The sequence below is a fragment of the Anoplophora glabripennis genome, unplaced genomic scaffold (genome assembly GCF_000390285.2).
Source record: "Anoplophora glabripennis isolate ALB-LARVAE unplaced genomic scaffold, Agla_2.0 scaffold82, whole genome shotgun sequence".
NCBI lineage: Eukaryota > Metazoa > Arthropoda > Insecta > Coleoptera > Cerambycidae > Anoplophora > Anoplophora glabripennis.
Genome location: NW_019416227.1, coordinates 721,726 through 744,615, shown reverse-complemented (window position 1 = coordinate 744,615; position 22,890 = coordinate 721,726). Strand labels below are relative to the sequence as shown.

Genomic DNA, 22,890 nt, shown 5'->3' with positions numbered 1-22,890 from the left:
AATATTATGAAGTATGTTGTAATTGTCTCTGAAAAGTGCCACTGTTCCTAATTACACGCTACGACATATTATCTGGAATAAGTTTAAAACGCCCTGTATACTAGATGTAGTTTATTAAAGAATCTTACAAATGTCACTAGTAATAAATATCACAGTTACAAACACAGTATTTGGTGTTGGTATACAAAAAAGAGATTCTACATTTTGATTACAAGGAAGCGATAGCACTTATCTTCCTGAGTGGATCGGCTTTTCGGGCCTCTGATATCTTCCTATCTTCAACCTTGCTCCAAGATTGCTCTTCTCCTGATCCTAGGATAATATACGATATTCCCGTCGCTATTAGCACAATCCCTGTTACAGAAAATACTATGTTCCATAGCTGTTTTTGCGTCTGCAACAAAAGTAAACAAAAAATTTCAACATTTTCCGAAAAAAAGTTGGTTGATTTTTACCTCGTTGTATCCGCTAATACTAGACATTGCGTCCACGGACAGTGGGGCTATGAACCCAAAAGTATTTCCTAAACTATTCCCAAATCCCATCAAAGTTCCAGAGTGTACAGGTGATATGTCCATGTGATTTATTAAGTACCCAGAACAAACTGCTCCCATCATCCCAACTCCAACAATCAAAGAAACTAAGGTGACTTCTGGTTGATCAGCCCCCACGAACACCAGCGCGAACAGGAACATGGCCGGTACAAACGTTGCTGGAATGAGATAGATTATACGTTAAACAAAGAGGGTGACTAAACGGTTCCAATATCTTTTTTACTGACCTAAAGCAGTGCTCAGCTTCCTTGCACTCCCCACACTAAGAACACCCTTTTCTATCAGTCGACTAGTTATTTGACCCAAAAGGTTACCCACTATATACTGGACCAAACAGGGAAGGGCAGAAAGTAAACTGTTCTAAAAAGAGAGATAGAATACCAATAATAACAGATGCTTTCTAATGAAATATGGAGCAGTCGTATGTACTTACTGATGCAAGGTCGAAATCCATAATTTTCTCCATGTAACTTGGAGTTTCTGACAACATGGTATAATCACCCATGCCGGTCCCACAGTGGGATATTATAATGGCGTAGTATGGCCCAGATGTAAAAATGGCCTTCCAGGGCGTAGCAATGGACTAAAACAATTTTAATCTAAGTATATAGTTTTTATGATGATGGAAAAACTTCCTTAGTACCTACCTTTTCTTCCTCTATAGGTGCCCCAGCTTGTATGTACTTCCTCTCCTCTTCGGATATAAACCTGTCCGTTGAAGGACTGTTTGATCCTAATATCAACCAAAGAATCGACCATACTAAGCTAATTCCTCCATGTAGATAGAAAATCGTGGGCCATCCTGCTGAAGACAAAGCTATAACCCCTGATAGAGGCATAGATATAAGTGTACCTAGAGAAAAACCTACACACATCACAATGTAGTTTTATCCGATGATTTTCTATCGTAAAATTTTTACCTGTGTAAACAAAACTTCCCATTTTTCCCCTCTCTTGGAGCGGTGTCCACTTGCTTAGCAAATTGTGACAGGAAGGTAGAAGAGGACTTTGGGCCAGTCCTTGTATAACGCTACATGCTATTACGCCTTGGTAGCCGAACTGCGATCCAAAATATGGAGTAATTAAACAGAACACAGAATTCACGAACATACCGATACCAAGTAAATATTTAGCTCCGTATTTTTTCGCAACCACTCCAGTCACGAACTGGAACACGATGTAACCCCAGTAAAATGAGGATAAGATCACGTTCTTCTGGCTTGCCCATTCCGGATAAGTCTGAAATCATTTGTGAAACATAGTACTTGTATTTATTTATCTGCAAACACCAGGAACATAATCAAATGTTGTCATACAATCTATTGCTAGTATCAACGAGATATAACTAAGGCCATCTCTGAACGGTCAATGCAATTAGTTTCAGAGCCGTCTAAGTAAAAGTGTTCATAGAAAAAATTTGATTACATTTTTTTACTTCGGTACTTACAGGGATGTTTCTGCTTGGAGGGTTCTTGCTGACCATAGCTATAACTGCGACACTGAGACTACTGCGCATTCCAGACACGGTTATTATTATAATGGAAAGAAAAGCGCATTGTACATATCGAATTCCAAAACATCTATCTAAAAAAAAAGAAATGATCGTTTACGATTCGAAAAATAGATGGAATGTCTTTTAAAACCTTATTTTCAAATTTTTAAGGTGGAAAAAACGGACTGAAATTTTACTAGGTATTTATTTTGCTTGAAATCGATGACCATCAAGAACATAAAAACTCTTACTAGGTTTTTCAACTGCATCACTAATTTTTTCCGCGGTCATTTTTAATCATTCGTGTTAAGGCAGATATCAAACTGGTTTCATTCTTGATACTTTCCACAAGAAGTTAAATCGACAACTAAATTGTTGTTTTATTGACTGAATCTTATATTATATAAATATAAGATCGATATGGTAGCAAGTTTCAATGTATCTAATCTCAATTACTAAAATTTTGCACTTTAGTTTTGAGAGTTTTATCTTCGAAGTAATTAATGAAATGCCAAAAAACATACAATTTTTTATTATATCAACAAATCAAGTATAATTGTAAAGCTATTACACAATTCGTTTTAACATCGGTGCATCCACCAAATAATTACAGTTTTTAACTGAGGTTGTTTATGCCAAGAGTCAGGAGATAAAGGTAAAAAGGTCGACCCCGCCAATCGTGAGGAACGCTGGAGAAGTGAATCAAGAAGCGAATCAAGCGAATTTTCAAATGGTTGAGACAAGTTATCTGTTATGAGAGCAGTGTGATTACTTTTCCACTTATTCTGTTTTTAATTTAAAAGCATTTTGTAAACAATTGATATCATCTATGTAAATATTCGTTTCAAGAGCTTGACAAGCCAGTGGAAAACAACGGGGCTCCTCCTTGGCTAATTATTGGGGTTGTGAAGAATTTAAGGCAATCCTGGATAGGTTTGTTTTGTGAAAAGCTCGAAACTATTATTTAAAAGTTTTTCTGGAAATTATTAATCAGAATTTATCAATATATTTGCTTAACGTCAGTTATAAAATGTACATTTTATTTGTAGTGCACCTTTTATTTATAAAATTATTTTTAAATGTTTTAGTATAGTGAACATGAAATATACAGGGTAGCCCATCGAAAACGTACCGCAAGGCATTACAGGGTAGTAATGTACTTTTCGGCAAAATCCAAAAACAGGTAAAGTTTGCTTCTGAGGGGGACAACTTTTGGCGCAAAAAGCATAGCAAAATCTTCAACCCCCTAAGTGGGGGTGCCATCCCCCAAATTTTCTTAAATGGGAATGGGGTCAAGTGGGGGGTCATTAGAAAAGACTTTTAATTCTCTATACATCGATTCTTACTTTTTGAAAATCGATCCATTATTTTAGAAAATATGCAGCTTTGAAAATACGAACAATATTTTTGACGAGAAATGCGAAAATCGATTTAATTTTACTTCAAAACTTACGGTATTAGCTTGGTAAATTCCTTCAAAAGAATTCGCTGTTTTTTTTCTGATTTGCGAATTCTTTAGCCTGATTTTGGTGAGCAAAAAATTGTCCGCTTTTTGTTTCGTATTTAGATAGGCCACAAGAAGTTGCTAGATAACTGTCTTGTGACTTGTAGTTGAAGAGTACCAATACTGCCGAGTCTTTTAAATTGATTAATTATGGTGTACTCAATTCCAGAAAGAGTAGAAATTATTGAGCTTTTTTTCAAAAACAATGAATGCGGAAATCGGGTCGCCGAACTGTTCAACCAACGGCATCCTGAGAAACATGCGTCTGGAAAAATTGTTCGCGAATTGGTGGCCAAATTTCGCGAAACTGGCTCCGTTCATAACAAAAAGAGGCAGGTTGAAAATCCGGTACTAAATGAACCTACGGAAATAGCGGTATTGGGGCAAGTGGCAATGGATAGTACGCTGAGTACAATGCAATTGGCTACTGCGACAGGAGTGAGTCGTACAAGTGTCCAACGAATATTAAAAAAATACAAATTCCATCCTTATAAGATTCGGCTAGTGCAAGAGCTAAATGAAGACGATTTTGATCGTCGTTTGCAATTTTGCGAAATAATGACTGAACGAGCGATAAACGATAATTTCCTCTTTAATGTGTGTTTTTCGGACGAGTGTACGTTCTTCTTGAATGGTTTAGTGAATCGCCATAATTGTCGTTACTGGGCTGATACCAATCCAAGGATTTTCCATGAGACACACTCCCAACACCCCCAGAAGTTGAATGTATGGGCAGGTATTTTTGGAAATTCCATTGTAGGTCCTTTTTTCCTTCCTGGAAATTTGACAGGCGATATGTACTTGGATTTACTACAAAATGTCATCGACCCAGCTCTAACAAATATCATAGAGGACGACCCTGCTTACAATGAACACGAACTGATTTTCCAGCAAGACGGAGCTCCTCCACATTACTCGCTCAATGTGCGCAATTACCTAAATGAGACGTTTCCAGGACGCTGGATAGGACGAAGAGGTGCAATTGAGTGGCCCCCTCGGTCACCCGACTTAAATCCTTTAGATTTCTTTCTCTGGGGGCACATTAAAAGCAAAGTTTACAGCACTCCACCTGATACCTTGGAAGATCTGCGAGGACGAATCATTAATGTATGTCGCGAAGTAACACCGCAAGTGCTCCAGAATGTTCGACAACGGTTTGAAGACAACCTGTATCATTGTATGCAAGTTGGCGGACAACATTTTCAGCATTTACTTGACTAATACCGTAAGTTTTGAAGTAAAATTAAATCGATTTTCGCATTTCTCGTCAAAAATATTGTTCGTATTTTCAAAGCTGCATATTTTCTAAAATAATGAATCGATTTTCAAAAAGTAAGAATCGATGTATAGAGAATTAAAAGCCCTTTCTAATGACCCCCCACTTGACCCCCATTCCCATTTGAAAAAATTTAGGGGATAGCACCCCCACTTAGGGGGTTGAAGATTTTGGTATGCTTTTTGAGCCAAAAGTTGTCCCCCTCAGATACAAACTTTACCTGTTTTTGGATTTTGCCGAAAAGTTCTTTACTACCCTGTAATGCCTTGCGGTACGTTTTTGATGGGCTACCCTGTATATTAAACAATATGGGCGTCTGCATAGGGCGATTAGTTCGTCCCTGAGGTAATAAAAATTCCCGGATATTATGAATGAAATAGTAATATAATTATTACTACTTACTTTGATGTATCGACATCTATACGAATATTGTGGTAAGACGAAAAAAGGTTTCAATTTTCATTCTAAGTATTTTTTGGACGCGCCGATGTTAAAACGAATTAAGTCATACCTTTTTATGTCTTAGAATTATTGAATAATTAAGAGCTACTTTAATGAAAACTGATCAATATCTGGCAGTATTATCAATGCCAAGACTTTGTCATATTAAAATCGTAATAGTTAAATAGATACAGAACAAGATTATAGGACAACACATTTTCGTTTAAGTGATTGATATCAAATTCTTAATTTTTGGAATGCATTACTTATCCACTAGTGTTCTATGACAAAACTCAGGTAATCGATGAGGTCATCCCCATTCCCTCAACTTTTTTAAGGAAAGGACAGTCTTCTCAATGGGGTATACTTAATTTATTGAAATAATAATCGATATCTTTTTTAACATTCCATTCGGAGATAGAAATCTCAAAACTAAAGTAAAATATGTCGGTAATTAAGATTAGATATATTAAAATTTGCTACCCCATCATTCTCAAATTTATATAAGATGCAGTCAACAAAATGACGATTTAGTTGTCGATTTAACTTGTTTTGGACAATACCAAGATTGAAACTAGTTTGATATCATCATTTAAATGAAATTAATACACATGACCGAAGAAAAAATGAGTGAAGTTCAAAAACCCAGTAAGTTCTTTTTATTTTTTAAACGATTTGATAACTTGTTGCTTTTTTTTAAGACAAATGTTTTGGAATTCGTCATATACAATGTGCCTTTCTTTCCGTTATAATAGTAGCTTTGGCTGGAATGCGTACCAGCCTAAGTGTTGTGGTTATAGCTATGATCAGCGAAAATCCTCCAAACAAAAACATCCCCGTAAGTGCCCAAGCAAAAATTGTTATGAAATTCCTTTTAATTCCTGTTTCGAATAAACTGTATTAATCACCACTAGATGGCCTTAGCTGTGTTCACTGACATTAACAATGAATTATAGGCCAACTATCATTATTTTCCTGTTTATTCTGTATTAATAGGATGTACACAAGTAGATATATTTCACAAATGATGATTTCAGACTTATCCAGAATGGGCAAGCAAGAAGAACATGATCTTATCCTCATTTTATTGGGGTTATATCGTGTTCCAATTCGTGGCTGGTATGGTTGCGAATAAATACGGAACCAAATATTTGCTTGGCATCGGTATGTTTATAAACTCCGTATTTTGTTTAATTTTGCCATACTTTGGATCGCAGTTCGGCTACCAAGGCATAATAGCCTGCAGAATGATACAGGGTCTGACTCAAGGTCCTCTTCTACCTTGCTGTCACAATTTGCTGAGCAAGTGGCTGCCGCTTCAAGAGAGGGGAAAAATTGGAAATTTTGTTTACGCATGTAAAGGTTCTACACTAGCAAATCACTGGATAATTCAACAATGCGATGCTCGTAGGTTTTCCTCTAGGTACCGTTATATGTTTGCCTTTAGCGGGGGTTATATCTTCGTCTGCGGCAGGATGGCCCACGGTTTTCTATCTGTATGGAGGAATTTGCTTAGTATGGTCGATTCTTTGGTTGATATTCGGTTCAAGCAACCCTTCAACGGACAGGTTTATATCCGAAGATGAGAGGAAGTACATACAAGCTGGGGCACCTATAGAGGAAGAAAAAGTAAGTACTAGGGAAGTTCCTCCGCTTAAAAAAGTCATCATAAAAACTGTTTTAGTCCATTGCTACTCCCTGGAAGGCCATTTTTACATCAGGGCCATTTTATGCCATTATAATATGCCACTGTGGGACCAGCATGGGTGATTACACTATGAGGTCGGAAACTCCAAGTTACATGGAGAAAATTATGGATTTCGACCTTGCATCAGTAAGTACATACAACCACTCCATGTTTGATAAGAAAGCATCTGTTATTATTGGTATTCTGTTTCTCCTTGTAGAACAGTTCTTTCTCTGCCCTTCCTTCTTTAGGCCAATATGTAGTGGGTAACCTTTCGGGTCAAATAACCAGCAGACTGATAGAAAAGGGCGTTCTAAGTGTGGGTGGTGGAAGAAAGCTGAGCAATTCTTTGGGTTAGTATAAAATATATTGGAACTGTCTAGGTACCCTCAGTTGAACTGGTCTTTGTTTATAGCTCGATCTATATCATTCCAGCAACCTTTGTACCAGCTCTCTTTCTGTTCGCGCTGGTTTTCATAGCGGCTGACCAACCAGAACTCACTCTAATTACTCTGATTATTGGAGTTGGGATGATGGGAGCATCTTACTCTGGATACTTAATTAATCACATGGACATATCCCCTGTACACTCTGGGGTTCTGATGGGCTTTGGAAATACCCTCGGAAATGTTTTTGGATTCGTAGGTCCACTGTCCGTGGATTTAATATCAAATATTAGCGGATACAAAGAGGTAAAAATCAATTTTATTCAAAAAAATAGACTTTAGTTGACTGTGACGGAAAAGGCATTTCTGTACTTCTAGAACAAAACAGTCCAATTTCATACAGCTGTTACCTATTACTTTAATTACATAAATTGGTTTAGTAACTTCACTACTTATTTTTGGAAATTTTTTTGTACTTTAAATCCGAAGCAACGCAACAAACATTTTTCATAATTTCGATTTATGGTTGTTGCAGACTCAAAAACAGCTGTGGAACATAGTATTTTCTGTAACAGGAATTGTGTTGGTAGCGACAGGAATATCGTATATCATCCTAGGGTCGGGAGAAGAACAACCTTGGAGCAAGGTTGAAGATAGGAAGATATCAGAGGTCAGAAAAGCTGATCCACTCAGAAAGATAAGTGCTATCGCTTCTTTGTGATCCAAAGGTAGAATCTCTTTATTTTTAAGCCAACACCAAATAGTATATTTAATATTAAAATTGTACTTGTAGCTGGTATTCATTTGTAACTGTGATATTTATTACTAGTGTACTGTTAATAAAATGCATTTAGTATACAGGGCGTTTTTAATTTGTTTGAGACTGCAATCACACACATGCTGCAATTTGGTAATCTTTTAGATATTCTCAACGTTGTCGATTTATTTCTATTAGGACAAATAGGTAGCAGCTTGTAATAATTAGGTACAGTTACACTTAACAATGAATCATTTTTGTATAAAGATGTACCAAAAGCTTTTATCGAACACTTATAGAGATAATTACAACATACTTCACAATATTTAAATATTAATTAATAGGGACACATTTGGAGTTGTCTGCGGACAAATGTGGCGTGACATTTACTATGACTTCAGTTTAAATCATTTGTTTTATAAGCCTCTAATGATTTAAAGAACAATGCTTCTCCTCTTTCTAAGAAAGTCGTATGTATAAACATAAATAATGTAATATGTAGCATTAGTCCAAATATCACTTTTTGTTATTAAACTTTGTTAACAAAATCGTATTTAATTGGTACTTGAAGAGATCAAGACATATTCAAAATACAGGGTATTAGAAATTTGACTGCCTTTAACAGACGATAGAATACATTAAAATAAACAAAAAAACCTTATATGACATGGGTCCTAAACTTAACCATTTCCGCGAAAATAAATTATCAATATCAATTATTCAGTTGGTATCTGGAATTGGACTGTGTCTGAGTGTTTTTTTGCGGACCACTATTTCCTTTTCTTGAGGTGTTTTCCAACGAGTGCGCGAAAATTGGATTCGAAGGTGTCGTGTGTGCATCGAAAATGGTGCTGGACATTTTGAACATATGTTGTAGTTTGTTTTGTACTTGTGCGTTTAAAAATTGCTGAATTTTGTTCTTTGGTAAGTACCTAAATTATTTTTAATACTTATGATTATTTGGGTTAAGCGCTGTTGTCACATTGTGATGAAACTCCCCAATATTAATACTCGCTGTATATTGAAGACTGTTAATCTTACGCCCCTGCAATATACAACATTATTATTGATATCAAGACATCAATAAAAAATTAAAAACCAAAATGAAACAACTGAAAAACCTTCTAACTCATCGCCTCCAAAGCCGGGTAAGTCTAGTAAGATTTCTGAAACATACAGTGAAAGAATTGTGGGTACACATGTTCGTAAGTGACTCATTTTTAAGCATTACGTCAAGAGCGCCGCCGGACCCACCAGCGTTCCAGGAAGGGTCTACGGCGAGCTGGCGCCGGCGACCACATGCGTACTCATATACCTGCGACCGACTGCACACACATCCAAACATTCGAGCCGACAACACGTCTTTTTCCACAAGCTTAATTTTAAATAAAAATAGTTTATTTGTACCGTTGAGAGAGCGTTTTATTTTTGCTGTACAGCGAAAGCAACCCTCAGAATTGTTTCAGAGTTTATTCCCGTATCGGCGTTCAAAACCCCGATAATCTTACAAACATTTTCTTATTCGTTACTTCTCGGTCGGATAATCCATCTGATATGGTCTTCTTGCAACAACATCGTTTTCTCCTGACAAAAATAAGCTACAACCATATAAACTCTTTCTTGATTCGTTTACATACATGCTTTTTCGTAATATCATACAGCTATACACCTCCAAAGACATTTCACAAACCCTTTTTCGTAAACCGATAAATTGAAAAAAAAAACAACAAAAATGTAATAATTTTACGCTAGCCTCCTCTTCCCTTCGTAAGCGTTCGAGTCAGGACATTTTTCTGCTTAATGCGATCATAATAATAACTAACCTTGACATAAATTCCGTTTTTTCTACGAAGAAGAACATATTTTATTTTGTTTAGAATTTTAAAAGCTTTTAACAATACCTGGTTTAATTAAAAAAAATAATTTCATATTGTTTTCAGGGGGACGCGTAATATTATTTCAAAAAAACTGACACCCAGATAAAGTTACATCCTGCACACTTAGTGACAAATTTATGCTTTGAACCTTTGTCAGGTGATCGAGGAGGTCATCCTCTCAATTTTTTTCAAGGAAAGCACAGTCTTCTCAATGGGGCACACTTCTATTTAATTTATTGATACAACAAACAATTGTACATTTTCTAACTTTCCATTAATTGCTTCGAAGATACAAATCTCAAAACTAAAGTGGAAAAAGCCGATAATTAAGATTAGATACATTGAAACTTGGCACCCCATCTGTTTTTAATTATGTAATATGAGATTCAGCCAACGAAACGATAATTTAGTTGTCGATTTAACTTCCTTTTGTAAACATGACTCAAGAAAAAATTAGTGACGGTGTTCAAAAACCCAGTGAGTTTTTTTTTATTTTCTTAACGTTCATGTTAGTTCATCGATTTTACTTTTAAGACAGAATGGAAGCCTAAACTATTTCTGTTTTTTCTTTTGTTTACTAAGAAATATGGAAATAAGGTTTTAAGACAATATTTCTTCTATTTTTCGAATCTAAACGATTCGATAACTAGCTATTTCTTTTTTTAAGACAAATATTTTGGAATTCGACATGTACAATGCGCCTTTCTTTCCGTTATAATAATAGCCTTGGCTGGAATGCGTAGCAGTCTCAATGTCGCCGTTATAGCTATGGTCAGCAAGAATCCTCCAAACCAAAACATCCCTGTAAGTACCGAAGCAAAAAACATTAATGAAATGTCTTTTTAGCATAGTTTGTGCATTCATCGCCATTAAGATGGCCTTAGTTGTATTCGTTGGCGTTATCAATGGGTCGTAGGTCAATTTTTGATTGTCTTTACGCTTATTTTGCATTGATGTGTTGTCATTGTTTGCAGGTAGATACAGATATTATGTTTCACAAATAAATGATGATTTCAGACTTATCCGGAATGGGCAGATGAGAAGAACGTGATCTTATCCTCGTTTTTTTGGGGTTATATCGTGTTCCAATTCGTGGGTGGAATGGTTGCCAAAAAATACGGAACCAAATATTTGCTTGGCATCGGTATGTTTGTAAACTCCGTATTTTGTTTAATTTTGCCATACTTTGGATCGCAGTTCGGCTACCAAGGCGTAATAGCCTGTAGGGTGATACAGGGTCTGACTCAAGGTCCTCTTCTACCTTGCTGTCACAATTTGCTGAGCATGTGGTTACCGCTTCAAGAGAAGGGGAAAATGGGAAATTTTGTTTACGCATGTAAGGGTTTTCCAATAGCAAATCATTGGATAATTCAACAATGTGATGTTTGTAGGTTTTCCTCTAGGTACCGTTATATCTTTGCCTTTAGCAGGGGTTATATCTTCGTCTGCGGCAGGATGGCCCACGGTTTTCTATCTATATGGAGGAATTAGCTTAGTATGGTCGATTCTTTGGTTGATATTCGGTTCAAGCAGCCCTTCAACGGACAGGTTTATATCCGAAGATGAGAAGATGTACATACAAGCTGGAACAGCTACAGACGAAGAAAAGGTAGGTACTAAGTTGCTCCACTCAAAAATAGTCGTAATAAAATAATAAAAAACTTATTTAGGAATATCCAACGCCTTGGAAAGCCATTTTTGCATCTGGACCATACTACGCCATTATAATATCCCACTGTGGGACCGGCATGGGTGATTATACCATGTTGTCAGAAACTCCAAGTTACATGGAGAAAATTATGGATTTCGACCTTGCATCAGTAAGTACATACAACTACTCCATGTTTGATAAGAAAGCATCTGTTATTATTAGTATTCTGTTTCTCCTTGTAGAACAGTTCTTTCTCTGCCCTTCCTTCTTTAGGCCAATATATAGTGGGTAACCTTTCGGGTCAAATAACCGGCAGACTGATAGAAAAGGGCGTTCTAAGTGTGGGTGCTGGAAGAAAGCTGAGCAATTCTTTAGGTTAGTAAAAAATATATTGGAACTGCATAGGTACCCTCATTGGAACTGGTCTTTGTTTAAAGCGTGATCTATCTCATTCCAGCAACCATTGTACCAGCTCTCTTTCTGTTCGCGCTGGTTTTCATAGGGGCTGACCAACCAGAACTCACTCTAATTTCTCTGATTATTGGAGTTGGGATGATGGGGGCAGCTTACTCTGGATACTTAATAAATCACATGGACATATCCCCTGCACACTCTGGGGTTCTCATGGGCTTTGGGAATAGCCTCGGAAATGTTTTTGGATTCGTAGCCCCACTGTCTGTGGATTTAATTTCAAGTTTTAGCGGATATAAAGAGGTACAAATCAACCAATTTTATTATTTAAAAAAATAGACTTTGGTTAACTGAGACGGAAAAGGCATTTCTGTACTACAGAATAAAAAGTCTTTTTCATACACCTGTTACTAATTTAATTGGATTAGGTTTCCAATGTTACAGTAGATTACGTTTATTATTCCACACGTGCAGGCATCGTCTACTAAAACAATATCCGTTATGGTACAAGAAACATTTACGATCGACGCTGAAGCAAGATTCAGCTAATATTATTGCAGGCTTCTGAAATAGTGGCACGAATAGTCTTTCACATATGACAGTTTCAAATATGCAGATCTAATCTAATGATCAATCTGCAATTTTTAATAAACTAGGATATGTTCGATATTATGTAATACAGTGTAGTAATATGAAACTGGTGTAGCATGAAAAAGCTACAATATAACAACCACATTGATGATTTCGATTTATTTTTGTTGTAGACGCAAAAAGAACTATGGAACATAGTATTTTCTGTATCAGGGATCGTGTTGGTAGCGACAGGAATATCGTATATTATCCTGGGATCGGGAGAAGAACAGCCTTGGAGCAAGGTTGAAGATAGGAAGATATCAGAGGTCCGAAAAGCTGATCCACTCAGGAAAATAAGTGCTATGGCTTCCTTGTAATCTAAAGGTACAATCTTTTTTTTTGTAGACCAACTCCAAATAGCATTTTTAGTTTTAAAATTTTATTTATAATTCGTATACGTTTGTAACTGTGATATTTCTTATTGTGATACATGTATGTTTATTTTATAAAATATATCCGGTATACAGGGCGTTTTAAATTTATTTGAGGCTGTGATCCCACAACGCCATACCTTCCTGATCATTTAAATATTCCCGACTTTACGTAGTGGCTTTTAATTTGGAGCAGTGACATTTAATGATTAAATTTTTTTTATAATGACGTACCACTTAGAGAGATAATGACAACATACTTCACAATATTTAAATATTAATTAATGTTATCACATTTGAAGTTATCTGCGGACAAATGTGACGTAAATAGGTACTACTACTACTACTAGTACTATGAGTCATTGGTTTTATAAGCTGCTAATGGTTCAAAGAACATACCGAGTGTTCTATAATAAACAACAATGCTTATCCTCTTCGTGAGGAAGTCATATGATTTCTGTTACAGTTTTGTTTGAGATAGTCATGTTTCTATAACTATGAATATATTAATATTAGTAGTGCAAAAAATATCGCTTTTTACTATTAAATTTCGTTAACAAAATCGTATTTAATTGGTAATGCAAGATTAATTGATCTTGAGGTGATCAGGAAATATTTAAAGGATTAGATATGATTCCTGACCATTTCCATTCGTTAATTTTACTGAAAAATGGAACACCAAAATGATACAACTGAGGGGCATTCTATCGCCTTCAAAGCCAGGTAAGTTTAACAATATTTTTTTTTAACTTACGCAGTGAAAGAATCGCTTTAACCTTTTTTTGTATTCTCAAATAACGACGCGTGTTAGTCTCAGAGCATGCACAATTGGCAACTGGGCTATGCATTGTTGTCGAATTATTTTTACAAAGGCATACGTGACTTTGGTATCTTTAAATGAATCTAAGAAATATTCCACTTAAACATAGCCAGATACTTAATAAAGCTGGAATAATCAGACTTGCCTGACAGTTTCGGAAAATAACGACCATGCCACACGTGCACCGACAACGACAGTGACAACCGTGCACCACGTGATAATAATTCGTACGTCTATTGGTTTACTCTGTAAATTCACACACGTCACAATTCTGTATTAAAATTCCATATTTTTATTGAGACTATAATTATTTAATATTTTTAGAACAAACTTATACAATATACTACAGGGTGATTCACAAACGGTGACCAAAAATGAAAACTCAACTTCAAATGATTTCAATTACTAATTTTTAAATTATTAAAAATATTTTTTTAAGTTTAACACTCTGTATCTTTTTAATGTAGCGTCCTAGATAAAAACTTTATAGGAAAGACCCCCCTTAAAATTCACCAAAGAATACGGGTTTTTATTTTTGGTCACCGTTTGTGAATCACCCTGTATATTAAGTTCTCGTAAGTTTACGAGTCAAGTCATGTGTCACTTAATTTTTAATTATTAGGAAGCTTGTTGCAATTATCTACATTATAAGTGTTTGATGAAGGCTTTTGATACGTCGCGTCATTGTAAAAAAATTAAATCGTTGGTAAGTGTCAGTATTCCTAACTTTCGTAATAGAAATGAATTGACAAGGTCGAGAATATTTAAAAAATAAATATATCATTACACATCGGTCGATAGCCGCACGGTTTAAGGCGTCAGTACTTAAATCGATGTGTCGATCTGCCCGGGTTTCGAATCCCGCGGCCGGTAGACCGTAGATTAGCTATGGTTGTACGGAGGATTGGCACCCTCTGTGCAGGTATGGTAGGGTGGAAGAATGTTGGCTTGGGTCTTGGGTCAATGTGAGAGATTGACACCGGTTGGCATTTGACCACCCCCCTAATTAATGAGGTTTTCCAGGTTTCCCTCATTCATGCACTGAATGGTGGTTAGGGCCTACCAACATAAGTCGTTCCTGGGCGCAAATGCGACCTGCGTAATAATAATATTCCCCCTCCTCTCCCGCACAAGTCTCCGACTTCTGGGCTAATTCTCGTAGTTAGAATGAGGAGTAGAGATATTATTATTATTATTATTATTATTATTATTATTATTATTATTATTATTATTATTATTATTATTATTATTATTATTATTATTATTATTATTATTATTATTATTATTATTATTATTATTATTATTATTATTATTATTATTATTATTATGTGCGATTACAGTCTGAAATAAATTTTAAACGCCCTGTATACTGGATGTATTTTATTAAATAAACTTACAAACATCACTAGTTAAAATATCACAGTTACAAATGCATACCAATTACAAATACAATTTTAAAACTAAAAATACTACTTGGAGTTGATCTACAAAAAGGAGATAGTACTTAACTTTCTGAGTGGATCACCTTTTCGAACCTTTGATATCGTTCTATCTTCAACCCTGCTCCAAGGCTGTTCTTCTCCCGATCCTAGGATAATATACGATATTCCTGTTGCTACCAACACGATCCCTGATACAGAAAATACTATGTTCCACAGTTCTTTTAGCGTCTGCAACAAAAATAAATCGTTGTTACGAAAAAAGATCGTTACGTTGCTAGTTTTTTTGCGATTTCAGTTTCAAAGTAAAAAGCCCGATGAATTTTTCAATTGACTAAAAATATTTAGTCGTTGAAGTGTCGAAAGTCGCAGAAATACGAAGTAACTCATAGAGCTTAATAGAATATAAAGTAAAAAAAACATTTGAAACTTTTTTAAATTAAAATATCAACATTTTCTCGGTTTTCGAAAAATGTGAGTTGATATTTACCTCGTTGTATCCGCTAATACTTGATATTGCGTCCACGGACAGTGGGGCTACGAACCCAAAAATATTCCCCAGGCTATTCCCGATGCCCATCAGAGTTCCAGCGTGTACAGGAGATATGTCCATGTGATTTATCAAGTATCCAGAATAAATCGCTCCCAGCATCCCAACACCAACAATCAAAGAAACTAGGGTGAGTGCCGATTGATCAGGCCCCAGGAACACCATCAGAAACAGAAACAAGGCTGGTACAAAGGTTGCTGGAATGAGATAGATCATACTTTAAACAAAGACTAGTTCTACTGAGGGTACCTAGACAGTTTCAATATATTTTTTACTGACCTAAAGAATTGCTTAGCTTTCTTGCAGCCCCCACACTTAGAACGCCCTTTTCTATCAGCCGACTGGTTATTTGACCCAAAAGGTTACCCACTACATACTGGCCTAAAGACGGAAGGGCACACAGAAAACTGTTCTAAAAAGAGAAATAGAACACCAATAATAACATATGCTCTCTAATGAAGCGTAAAATAGTTGTATACTTACGGACGCAAGGTCAAAATCCATAATTTTCTCCATGTAACTTGGAGTTTCTGACATCATGGTATAATCACCCAAGCTGGTCCCACAGTGGCATATTATAATGGCATAATATGGCCCTGATGTAAAAATGGCCTTCCAGGGCGTAGCAATGGACTAAAACAATTTTAATCTAAGTATAAAGTTTTTATGATGACTATTTTCGAGCGGATAAACTTCCTTATAGGCCAGGGAAATTGTCTAAAATACCTCGTTTTTTGCCAAAATTTGGTTCAATAAACAAAGACACAAAAATTAGGAAAAATTTCTGTAGAATTGAATGAACTTCTATTAACCCCAGATTTTCAAAGTGGCGTCCAAAATTCGCCTGTATGTATGTATGTATGTATGTATGTGTGTATGTGTACTTAGGCCTTATTAGACCCCTTGTACACCCTCCTTCATTACTCGAGTACTTTTCTTCAAACCATCCTATTTACTACACGGGTGGCTTGGTGGCAAAGTCTCGTACATTTTATGTATGATAGCATGATCTTGAGTTACAGAGATTTTCTTTGCTCTGTTCTCATTACCATTTATCGGGGACCACACCCATGCGGCAAATGTTGGGCGACCCAGGTCTGTGGTAGGCTGCCACAGCCACGTCCCCGAGCCTGCCTTAGGTCACCCATCCAAATTCCAGCCTGCGTCCGTGATGCTTGCCTCGGCAGATCGAAATCCGGCGGCCAAGACACCCGGCTAGGCAGTCCCCAAAGTTCGCATAAAACAGTGTTCTTTCGTTTAAAAGAAATTTAACATTTTAGAAAAAATGTTTTAGACAAATATTATTGAATTTTTTATAGCAAAAATGTTGAGCCCAGCCCGATGTCAACGGATAGACAAATGTATTAGTGATTGCAAAAAAACGGCTAAAAATCACATTTTTTAAAAACTTCTATATCTTTACAACGGAATAAGATTTTTTACGAAACTTTCAGAATATGTAGTCCTTGATTAGTAGAATAAAAGCATTTCTGTAAAATTGCAAAATATTTGATAGTTTTTGCAAAAATTTAATTTTTCGAAAAACAGGACATTTTTTTCGAGCTTCAATAAATTATACAGTACAAGGGCGTCGCCAAAGGGGGAGCAAAAATCTCTAAAAATTCGAAAAAAGTACAAAAATTTTCTGGAGTTAAGAAAATATTAGATTGGAAATTTTTAATAAAATATTTTATTATTTAAACTTTAATTTTGAAAATTAATACACTACTTTAAAAAAAACAATTGTAATAAATTAGTATAAATATTTGTTGACAAAAGAATTTAAACATAAAATTCTATGTTAAAAAGTATGATAATACATTTCCATATTCTAAAAATTTAGCTCTGGAATTTTAAATTAAGAAAATTAAATTTTTATCTATCGGAATCAGAATAAAATATAACATATTAAAAAGGTTTTATTAAAAATATTTCTAAAAAAAAACACCTTACGTGCCCATCTTGGGCTTAAAATTTTCTCTAAAAGTTTTTCCTGTGCGCGTATTGCAAAATAATTGAAAATATGCGAAAAATCTACCGAAAATGACTTCTTTTTTTGGGTCGAAAAATATAGATATTTTTCTTAACTATGAAATTTAATCCGAATGGCATCATTTCCATTTGAAAACTGACATTTTTTCACGAATTTAAAAAAAATGTACTACGATCAATAAGAACCCAGAATGTTTCTTTTTGTTTTCAAAAAATTGTTACCTCAGTTCTGAAATTTACACATGTTGTACGGAGCCCAACAAAATTACGTTTACTGTAAGGGAAAAGGGGGTCAATCATTGCGGACTATTTTTTATATTTAAGTAGAGGGATTCAAGTACAACATAAATAAGGTCTGGCGATTTTTTGAAAAAAAAAATTCTCGGCTTGTGTTTTGATAGCAGGACATTTTTTTAAATTCGTGAAAAAATGTCAGCTTTCAATTGGCAATAATGCCATTCCGATAAAATTTCAGCGATAAGAAAAAGATCTACATTTTTCAAACCGAAAAAAGAAGTTAATGTTTCGGTAGATTTTTAGCATATTTCCAATTATTTTGCAAAACGCGCACAATTTGCACAGGAAAATACAACTCTTGGAGCAAATTTTAAGCCCATGATGGGTCATGTAAGTGCATTACAGTATGATTTATTGAAACTTGAAAAAAATTTCTTTTTTTTTTCTAGAAACTAAATTTTTGTAAAAACTATGAAATATTTTGCAATTTTACAAAAATTCTCTTATTCTACTTGCCAAAGACTAAATATTGTGAAAGTTTCGTAAAAAAATCTTTTTTCTTTTTAAAGATATAGAAGTTTTAAGAAAATGCGATTTTTAGCCGGTTTTTTTGTAACATCTAATAAATTTGTTTATCAACTGACATAAGGCAAGGCTCAAAATTTTTGTTATAAAAAATTCAACAACTTTTGTCTAAAACATTTTTTTCTAAAATATTTAGGTTTTTTTTAATGAAAAAAACTGTTTTTTTGCGAACCTTGGACGCCATTTTGAAAATGAAGTCCTAACATTCAGCTAGGGGAAAGTAGTTCATTCATTTCTAAGGAATTTTACGTGTCTGTTTACTGAACTAAATTTTGGCATGTAAAAATCTATTTTGATTGGACTATTAGTACCTACCTTTTCTTCGTCTGTAGCTGTTCCAGTTTGTATGTACATCTTCTCATCTTCGGAAATAAACCTGTCCGTTGAAGGGCTGTTTGAACCGAATATCAACCAAAGAATCGACCATACTAAGCTAATTCCTCCATATAGATAGAAAACCGTGGGCCATCCTGCCGCAGACGAAGATATAACCCCTGCTAAAGGCAAAGATATAACGGTACCTAGAGGAAAACCTACAAGCATCACATTGTTGAATTATCCAATGATTTGCTATTGGAAAACCCTTACATGCGTAAACAAAATTTCCCATTTTCCCCCTCTCTTGAAGCGGTAACCACTTGCTCAGCAAATTGTGACAGCAAGGTAGAAGAGGACCTTGAGTCAGACCCTGTATCACCCTACAGACTATTACGCCTTGGTAGCCGAACTGCGATCCAAAGTATGGCATAATTAAACAGAATACGGAGTTTACAAACATACCGATACCAAGCAAATACTTGGCTCCGTATTTTTTAGCAATCATTCCAGCCACGGATTGGAATACGATATAACCCCAAAAAAACGAGGATAAGATCACGTTCTTCTCATCTGCCCATTCCGGATAAGTCTGAAATCATCATTTATTTGTGAAACATAATATCTGTATCTATTTATCTGCTAACAATGACAGCATATTAATACAGAATACGCGTAAAAACTATTTCCTACATTCATAATTTTTTTTGCTTCGGTACTTACAGGGATGTTTTTGTTTGGAGGATTCGTGCTGACCATAGCTATAACTGCGACACTTAGACTGTTACGCATTCCAGATACGGCTATTATTATGACGGAAAGAAAGGCGCATTGTACATGTCGAATTCCAAAACATCTATCTTAAAAAAAGGAATAACTAGTTATCCAATCATTTACATTCGAAAAATAGAAGAAATATTATCCTTTAAAATCTAGTCTTCAATTTTTTTACTAGAAAAGAAAGAAGTAAGTTTCCATTCTACAGGGTGTTAAAAAAAGAGTGTAAAATATTTCAGGAGGTAATAGTATGAACCAAAATAAGCAGAAAAGTCGTAATAAACATGGGTCCGCAAAGTAACGGTTGCGGAGATATGGACCACTATTCGTTTTTCAAACATTTTATTTTATTAGGAATAAACCGACAAAGGAAGCTTTTAACAAACAAAAAACAAAGTTACAGAAGATGTTCAAAGTGCCCTCCGTCCATTTCCAAGCAGGCACGACATCTTCGTCTCAACGATATTCGAACTCTTTCGAAAACACCCTCCTTGGTTTGGATTTCTTGACACTTTTGATTAATCCGTAGCTGCAGCTCTTCCAGGCTATTTACAGGAGTACCATACACTAATGTCTTCAAATATCCCCAAACAAAGAAATCTAGAGGGTTCAGATCAGGCGATCTTGGAGGCCATAAAACAGGTCCGGCCCTTCCTACCCATCTATGTGGAAAAGTTTGGTGTAAATGCTCTCTAACGGCCATGGAAAAATGAGCTGGAGCACCATCATGCTGGAACCACATTTGTTGCCTCTGATTCAAAGGAATGTCTTCCAAAAACTCATACAGTGTGTTCTGCAGAAAGTTGAGGTAAGCAGCGCCTGTTAATCGGTTTGGTAAAACAACAGGACCTAGAAACCTGTCACCTACAATACCCATCCAAATGTTTAATGAAAAACGTGCCTGATGTCCAGATTCTATTAGAGCATGAGGATTTTCGTCGGCCCAAATATGCGTATTGTGAAAATTAAACACTCCATTTCTTGTGAACCCGGCCTCATCAGTAAAAAGAATGTTTGCAAGAAAACGAGGGTCTTCAGCATCATGACGTAGAAACCAGCGGCAAAAAACCAAACGTGCTTGATGATCATTTATTGGATTTAAGGCCTGTACTCGTTGCACATGGTATGGATAAAGCAGTTGCTCGTGAAGGATTCTCCAAACAAGAGGACCACTAATTCCTACCTCGGCTGATATTCTCCGCACACTCGTACCTGGATTCTGCTCTACCAGTGCTAGAATTTCTTCTTCTGCTCTAGGAGTGGATACCGACCTTGGTCTTCCGGATAAATGGCACTGTTTGCTCAAGGAACCGGTATCACGCAATCTTTGGTGAATTCTTCCAAACATGCGTTGTGAAGGAATCTGGCGATTTGGATAAGCGTCAACATAAAGACGTCGCGCTTCGGTGGCGTTCCCATTAGCACGACCATACATGAAATGCATGTCTGTTAATTCTGCGTTAGAGTAACCAGCCATAGCGAAAGAAAACTTGTGCACTGAGAACAACTGTCAAATACGTACTGTTTATTTCACTAAACATCAACCAACTATTATAAGAAAATACACAACGTTTTTGCAAAATAAAAAAAGGGGCTAAAAAACATAAAACATTCCATATCTCCGCAACCGTTACTATGCGGACCCATGTTTAGTGGGACTTTTCTGCTTATTTTGGTTCATACTATTACGTACTTAAATATTTTACACTCTTTTTTTAACACCCTGTATTTCAAAAGTGAAATCAATGACTACAATCCCAAAGCTGAGAAAATAAAAAGGACTTACTGGGTTTCTGAACCGCGTCACCATTTATTTCTTCCGTCATGTTTAATAATTGTATTTCAAGAAAGACATCAGACTAGTTTCAATTTTGATACTCCCCAAAAGAAGTTAAATCGACAACTAGATAGTCGTTTTGTTGACCGAGTCTTATATTACATAAATTTAAGATTGATGATGGGATGGCAAATTTCAATGTATCTAATCTCAATTACGAACATTTTGCACTTTAGCTTCGAGAGTTTTGTTTTATCTTCAATGTAATTAGTGGAATGTCAAAAACATACACTTGTATCAGACATTAGTCATTTTGCTTGGCCCTGACGACCGGCCGACGACGTATTGGCATAATATTGAAGATTGTGCATTTAGGCTTTTATAAACTATAAATGAGATCACCCTAAAAGTATTATTCATTCAGTCCGTTACTGTATCAATAGATAGACCTACCTTCAGCTGTATAAGTTCGGAAAGTACCGATAGTCCATCTGCCGTTACGTGAGAGCGATAAAGTAAGACATAGAAATCCATGCGATAGAGAAGGATGGCTATAGTCACCGCCCGTTTCGCCCTTCCACAAATAAGATCCACTTCTTATTTGTGGAAGGGCGAAATGGGCGATGGGTGACTATTAGACGCCTTCATTATAGCCATCTTTCTCTATCGTACGGATTTCTATGACTTTCTTTATCGCTCTCACGTTACGGCAGATGGACCATCGGTACTTTCCGAACCTGTATATCCTTTTCTTTAACTAAAATAGTTGTTTTGAACTCGGTGGTGTTTTTACGACCCTTTTTCATCTTACACACTTATTTATTATATCAATAAATTAAGTATAAATGTTGATATACTGTATCCTTAAAAAAGTTGATAGAATGACCTCGATGGTGTGACATTACCTATATTAGGGTACAAACACAGTGGCGCGACGAGGCTTCAGTGTCAGATGGAGTCTATAGTAGGATCGTATACGATGCAAAGTAGAGCAAAAAATTGTCGGCCTTTTATCAAAGAAAAATCATGTCATCATTTTTAGGAGGCGTAAGATAAATCATTTCAAATTTAAAATGAAATTCAATGGAAAATCTGAAAAACCGCTGCATACGCACTGTGTTCTGGTAGTAGCTGTAGTCGCCCAGGTGCATCGAGTGTACGAACTGGTCGATTACACGTCAAATACTAACCTGGCGAGCTTTGCAGTCAATTAGAGAGCGCTTTCAAAAAACAAGTAAACAACAGTGGCGCGTACAGAGGTAAAATGTAGTACATATGTGGAATTTAGGAAACAAATTGGATTTATAATAAATTACATTTAAAATAAATAGTTTATGAGAATAAAGGAATTTTTGTAG

The 22,890-nt window shown here is 35.8% G+C and overlaps 4 protein-coding genes across 5 annotated transcripts; 2 read left to right on the top strand and 2 right to left on the bottom strand.

The window, feature by feature from the left end:
- Positions 1-115: 115 nt before the first annotated feature.
- Positions 116-2,409, bottom strand: LOC108903468 (putative inorganic phosphate cotransporter). The gene is made up of 8 exons (XM_018705666.2): positions 2,298-2,409; positions 2,002-2,138; positions 1,475-1,793; positions 1,202-1,419; positions 988-1,137; positions 782-914; positions 456-712; positions 116-394 (listed from the first exon to the last, which is right to left on the bottom strand). The coding sequence occupies exons 1-8, from the start codon at positions 2,335-2,337 to the stop codon at positions 209-211; spliced, it is 1,440 nt and encodes a 479-aa protein (XP_018561182.1). The 5' UTR covers positions 2,338-2,409; the 3' UTR covers positions 116-208.
- A 3,454-nt stretch (positions 2,410-5,863) lies between these two features.
- Positions 5,864-8,198, top strand: LOC108903467 (putative inorganic phosphate cotransporter). The gene is made up of 8 exons (XM_018705665.1): positions 5,864-5,915; positions 5,969-6,105; positions 6,305-6,623; positions 6,679-6,896; positions 6,952-7,101; positions 7,175-7,307; positions 7,390-7,646; positions 7,876-8,198. The coding sequence occupies exons 1-8, from the start codon at positions 5,864-5,866 to the stop codon at positions 8,059-8,061; spliced, it is 1,452 nt and encodes a 483-aa protein (XP_018561181.1). The 3' UTR covers positions 8,062-8,198.
- A 2,175-nt stretch (positions 8,199-10,373) lies between these two features.
- LOC108903469 (putative inorganic phosphate cotransporter) lies at positions 10,374-13,139 on the top strand. The gene is made up of 8 exons (XM_018705667.1): positions 10,374-10,451; positions 10,642-10,778; positions 10,992-11,310; positions 11,366-11,583; positions 11,645-11,794; positions 11,868-12,000; positions 12,083-12,339; positions 12,801-13,139. The coding sequence occupies exons 1-8, from the start codon at positions 10,412-10,414 to the stop codon at positions 12,984-12,986; spliced, it is 1,440 nt and encodes a 479-aa protein (XP_018561183.1). The 5' UTR covers positions 10,374-10,411; the 3' UTR covers positions 12,987-13,139.
- A 2,088-nt stretch (positions 13,140-15,227) lies between these two features.
- LOC111691642 (putative inorganic phosphate cotransporter) lies at positions 15,228-21,640 on the bottom strand. 2 transcript variants are annotated; one of them, XM_023454776.1, is made up of 8 exons: positions 21,542-21,640; positions 19,702-19,838; positions 19,252-19,570; positions 18,979-19,196; positions 16,333-16,482; positions 16,129-16,261; positions 15,790-16,046; positions 15,228-15,530 (listed from the first exon to the last, which is right to left on the bottom strand). In XM_023454776.1, the coding sequence occupies exons 1-8, from the start codon at positions 21,579-21,581 to the stop codon at positions 15,345-15,347; spliced, it is 1,440 nt and encodes a 479-aa protein (XP_023310544.1). In that variant the 5' UTR covers positions 21,582-21,640; the 3' UTR covers positions 15,228-15,344. The 2 variants fall into 2 exon arrangements, with proteins under 2 accessions (XP_023310544.1, XP_023310545.1); XM_023454777.1 differs by having other exon boundaries at positions 19,702-19,834; positions 21,542-21,606.
- Positions 21,641-22,890: the final 1,250 nt, after the last annotated feature.

Coding starts and splice junctions, on each gene's coding strand:
- LOC108903468 (XM_018705666.2), bottom strand. CDS start 2,337: ATGACCGCGGAAAAAATTAGTGATGCAGTTGAAAAACCTA. Junction 1,420..1,474: donor GGGAAGTTTTGTTTACACAG/GTAAAAATTTTA, acceptor TGATGTGTGTAG/GTTTTTCTCTAGGTACACTT. Junction 1,138..1,201: donor CACCTATAGAGGAAGAAAAG/GTAGGTACTAAG, acceptor AAATTGTTTTAG/TCCATTGCTACGCCCTGGAA.
- LOC108903467 (XM_018705665.1), top strand. CDS start 5,864: ATGAAATTAATACACATGACCGAAGAAAAAATGAGTGAAGTTCAAAAA. Junction 6,106..6,304: donor CTCCAAACAAAAACATCCCC/GTAAGTGCCCAA, acceptor TGATGATTTCAG/ACTTATCCAGAATGGGCAAG. Junction 6,624..6,678: donor TGGAAATTTTGTTTACGCAT/GTAAAGGTTCTA, acceptor CGATGCTCGTAG/GTTTTCCTCTAGGTACCGTT.
- LOC108903469 (XM_018705667.1), top strand. CDS start 10,412: ATGACTCAAGAAAAAATTAGTGACGGTGTTCAAAAACCCA. Junction 10,779..10,991: donor CTCCAAACCAAAACATCCCT/GTAAGTACCGAA, acceptor TGATGATTTCAG/ACTTATCCGGAATGGGCAGA. Junction 12,001..12,082: donor AAAGCTGAGCAATTCTTTAG/GTTAGTAAAAAA, acceptor ATCTCATTCCAG/CAACCATTGTACCAGCTCTC.
- LOC111691642 (XM_023454776.1), bottom strand. CDS start 21,581: ATGACGGAAGAAATAAATGGTGACGCGGTTCAGAAACCCA. Junction 19,839..21,541: donor TGACGCGGTTCAGAAACCCA/GTAAGTCCTTTT, acceptor CCTTTTTTTAAG/ATAGATGTTTTGGAATTCGA. Junction 16,483..18,978: donor CAGCTACAGACGAAGAAAAG/GTAGGTACTAAT, acceptor AAATTGTTTTAG/TCCATTGCTACGCCCTGGAA.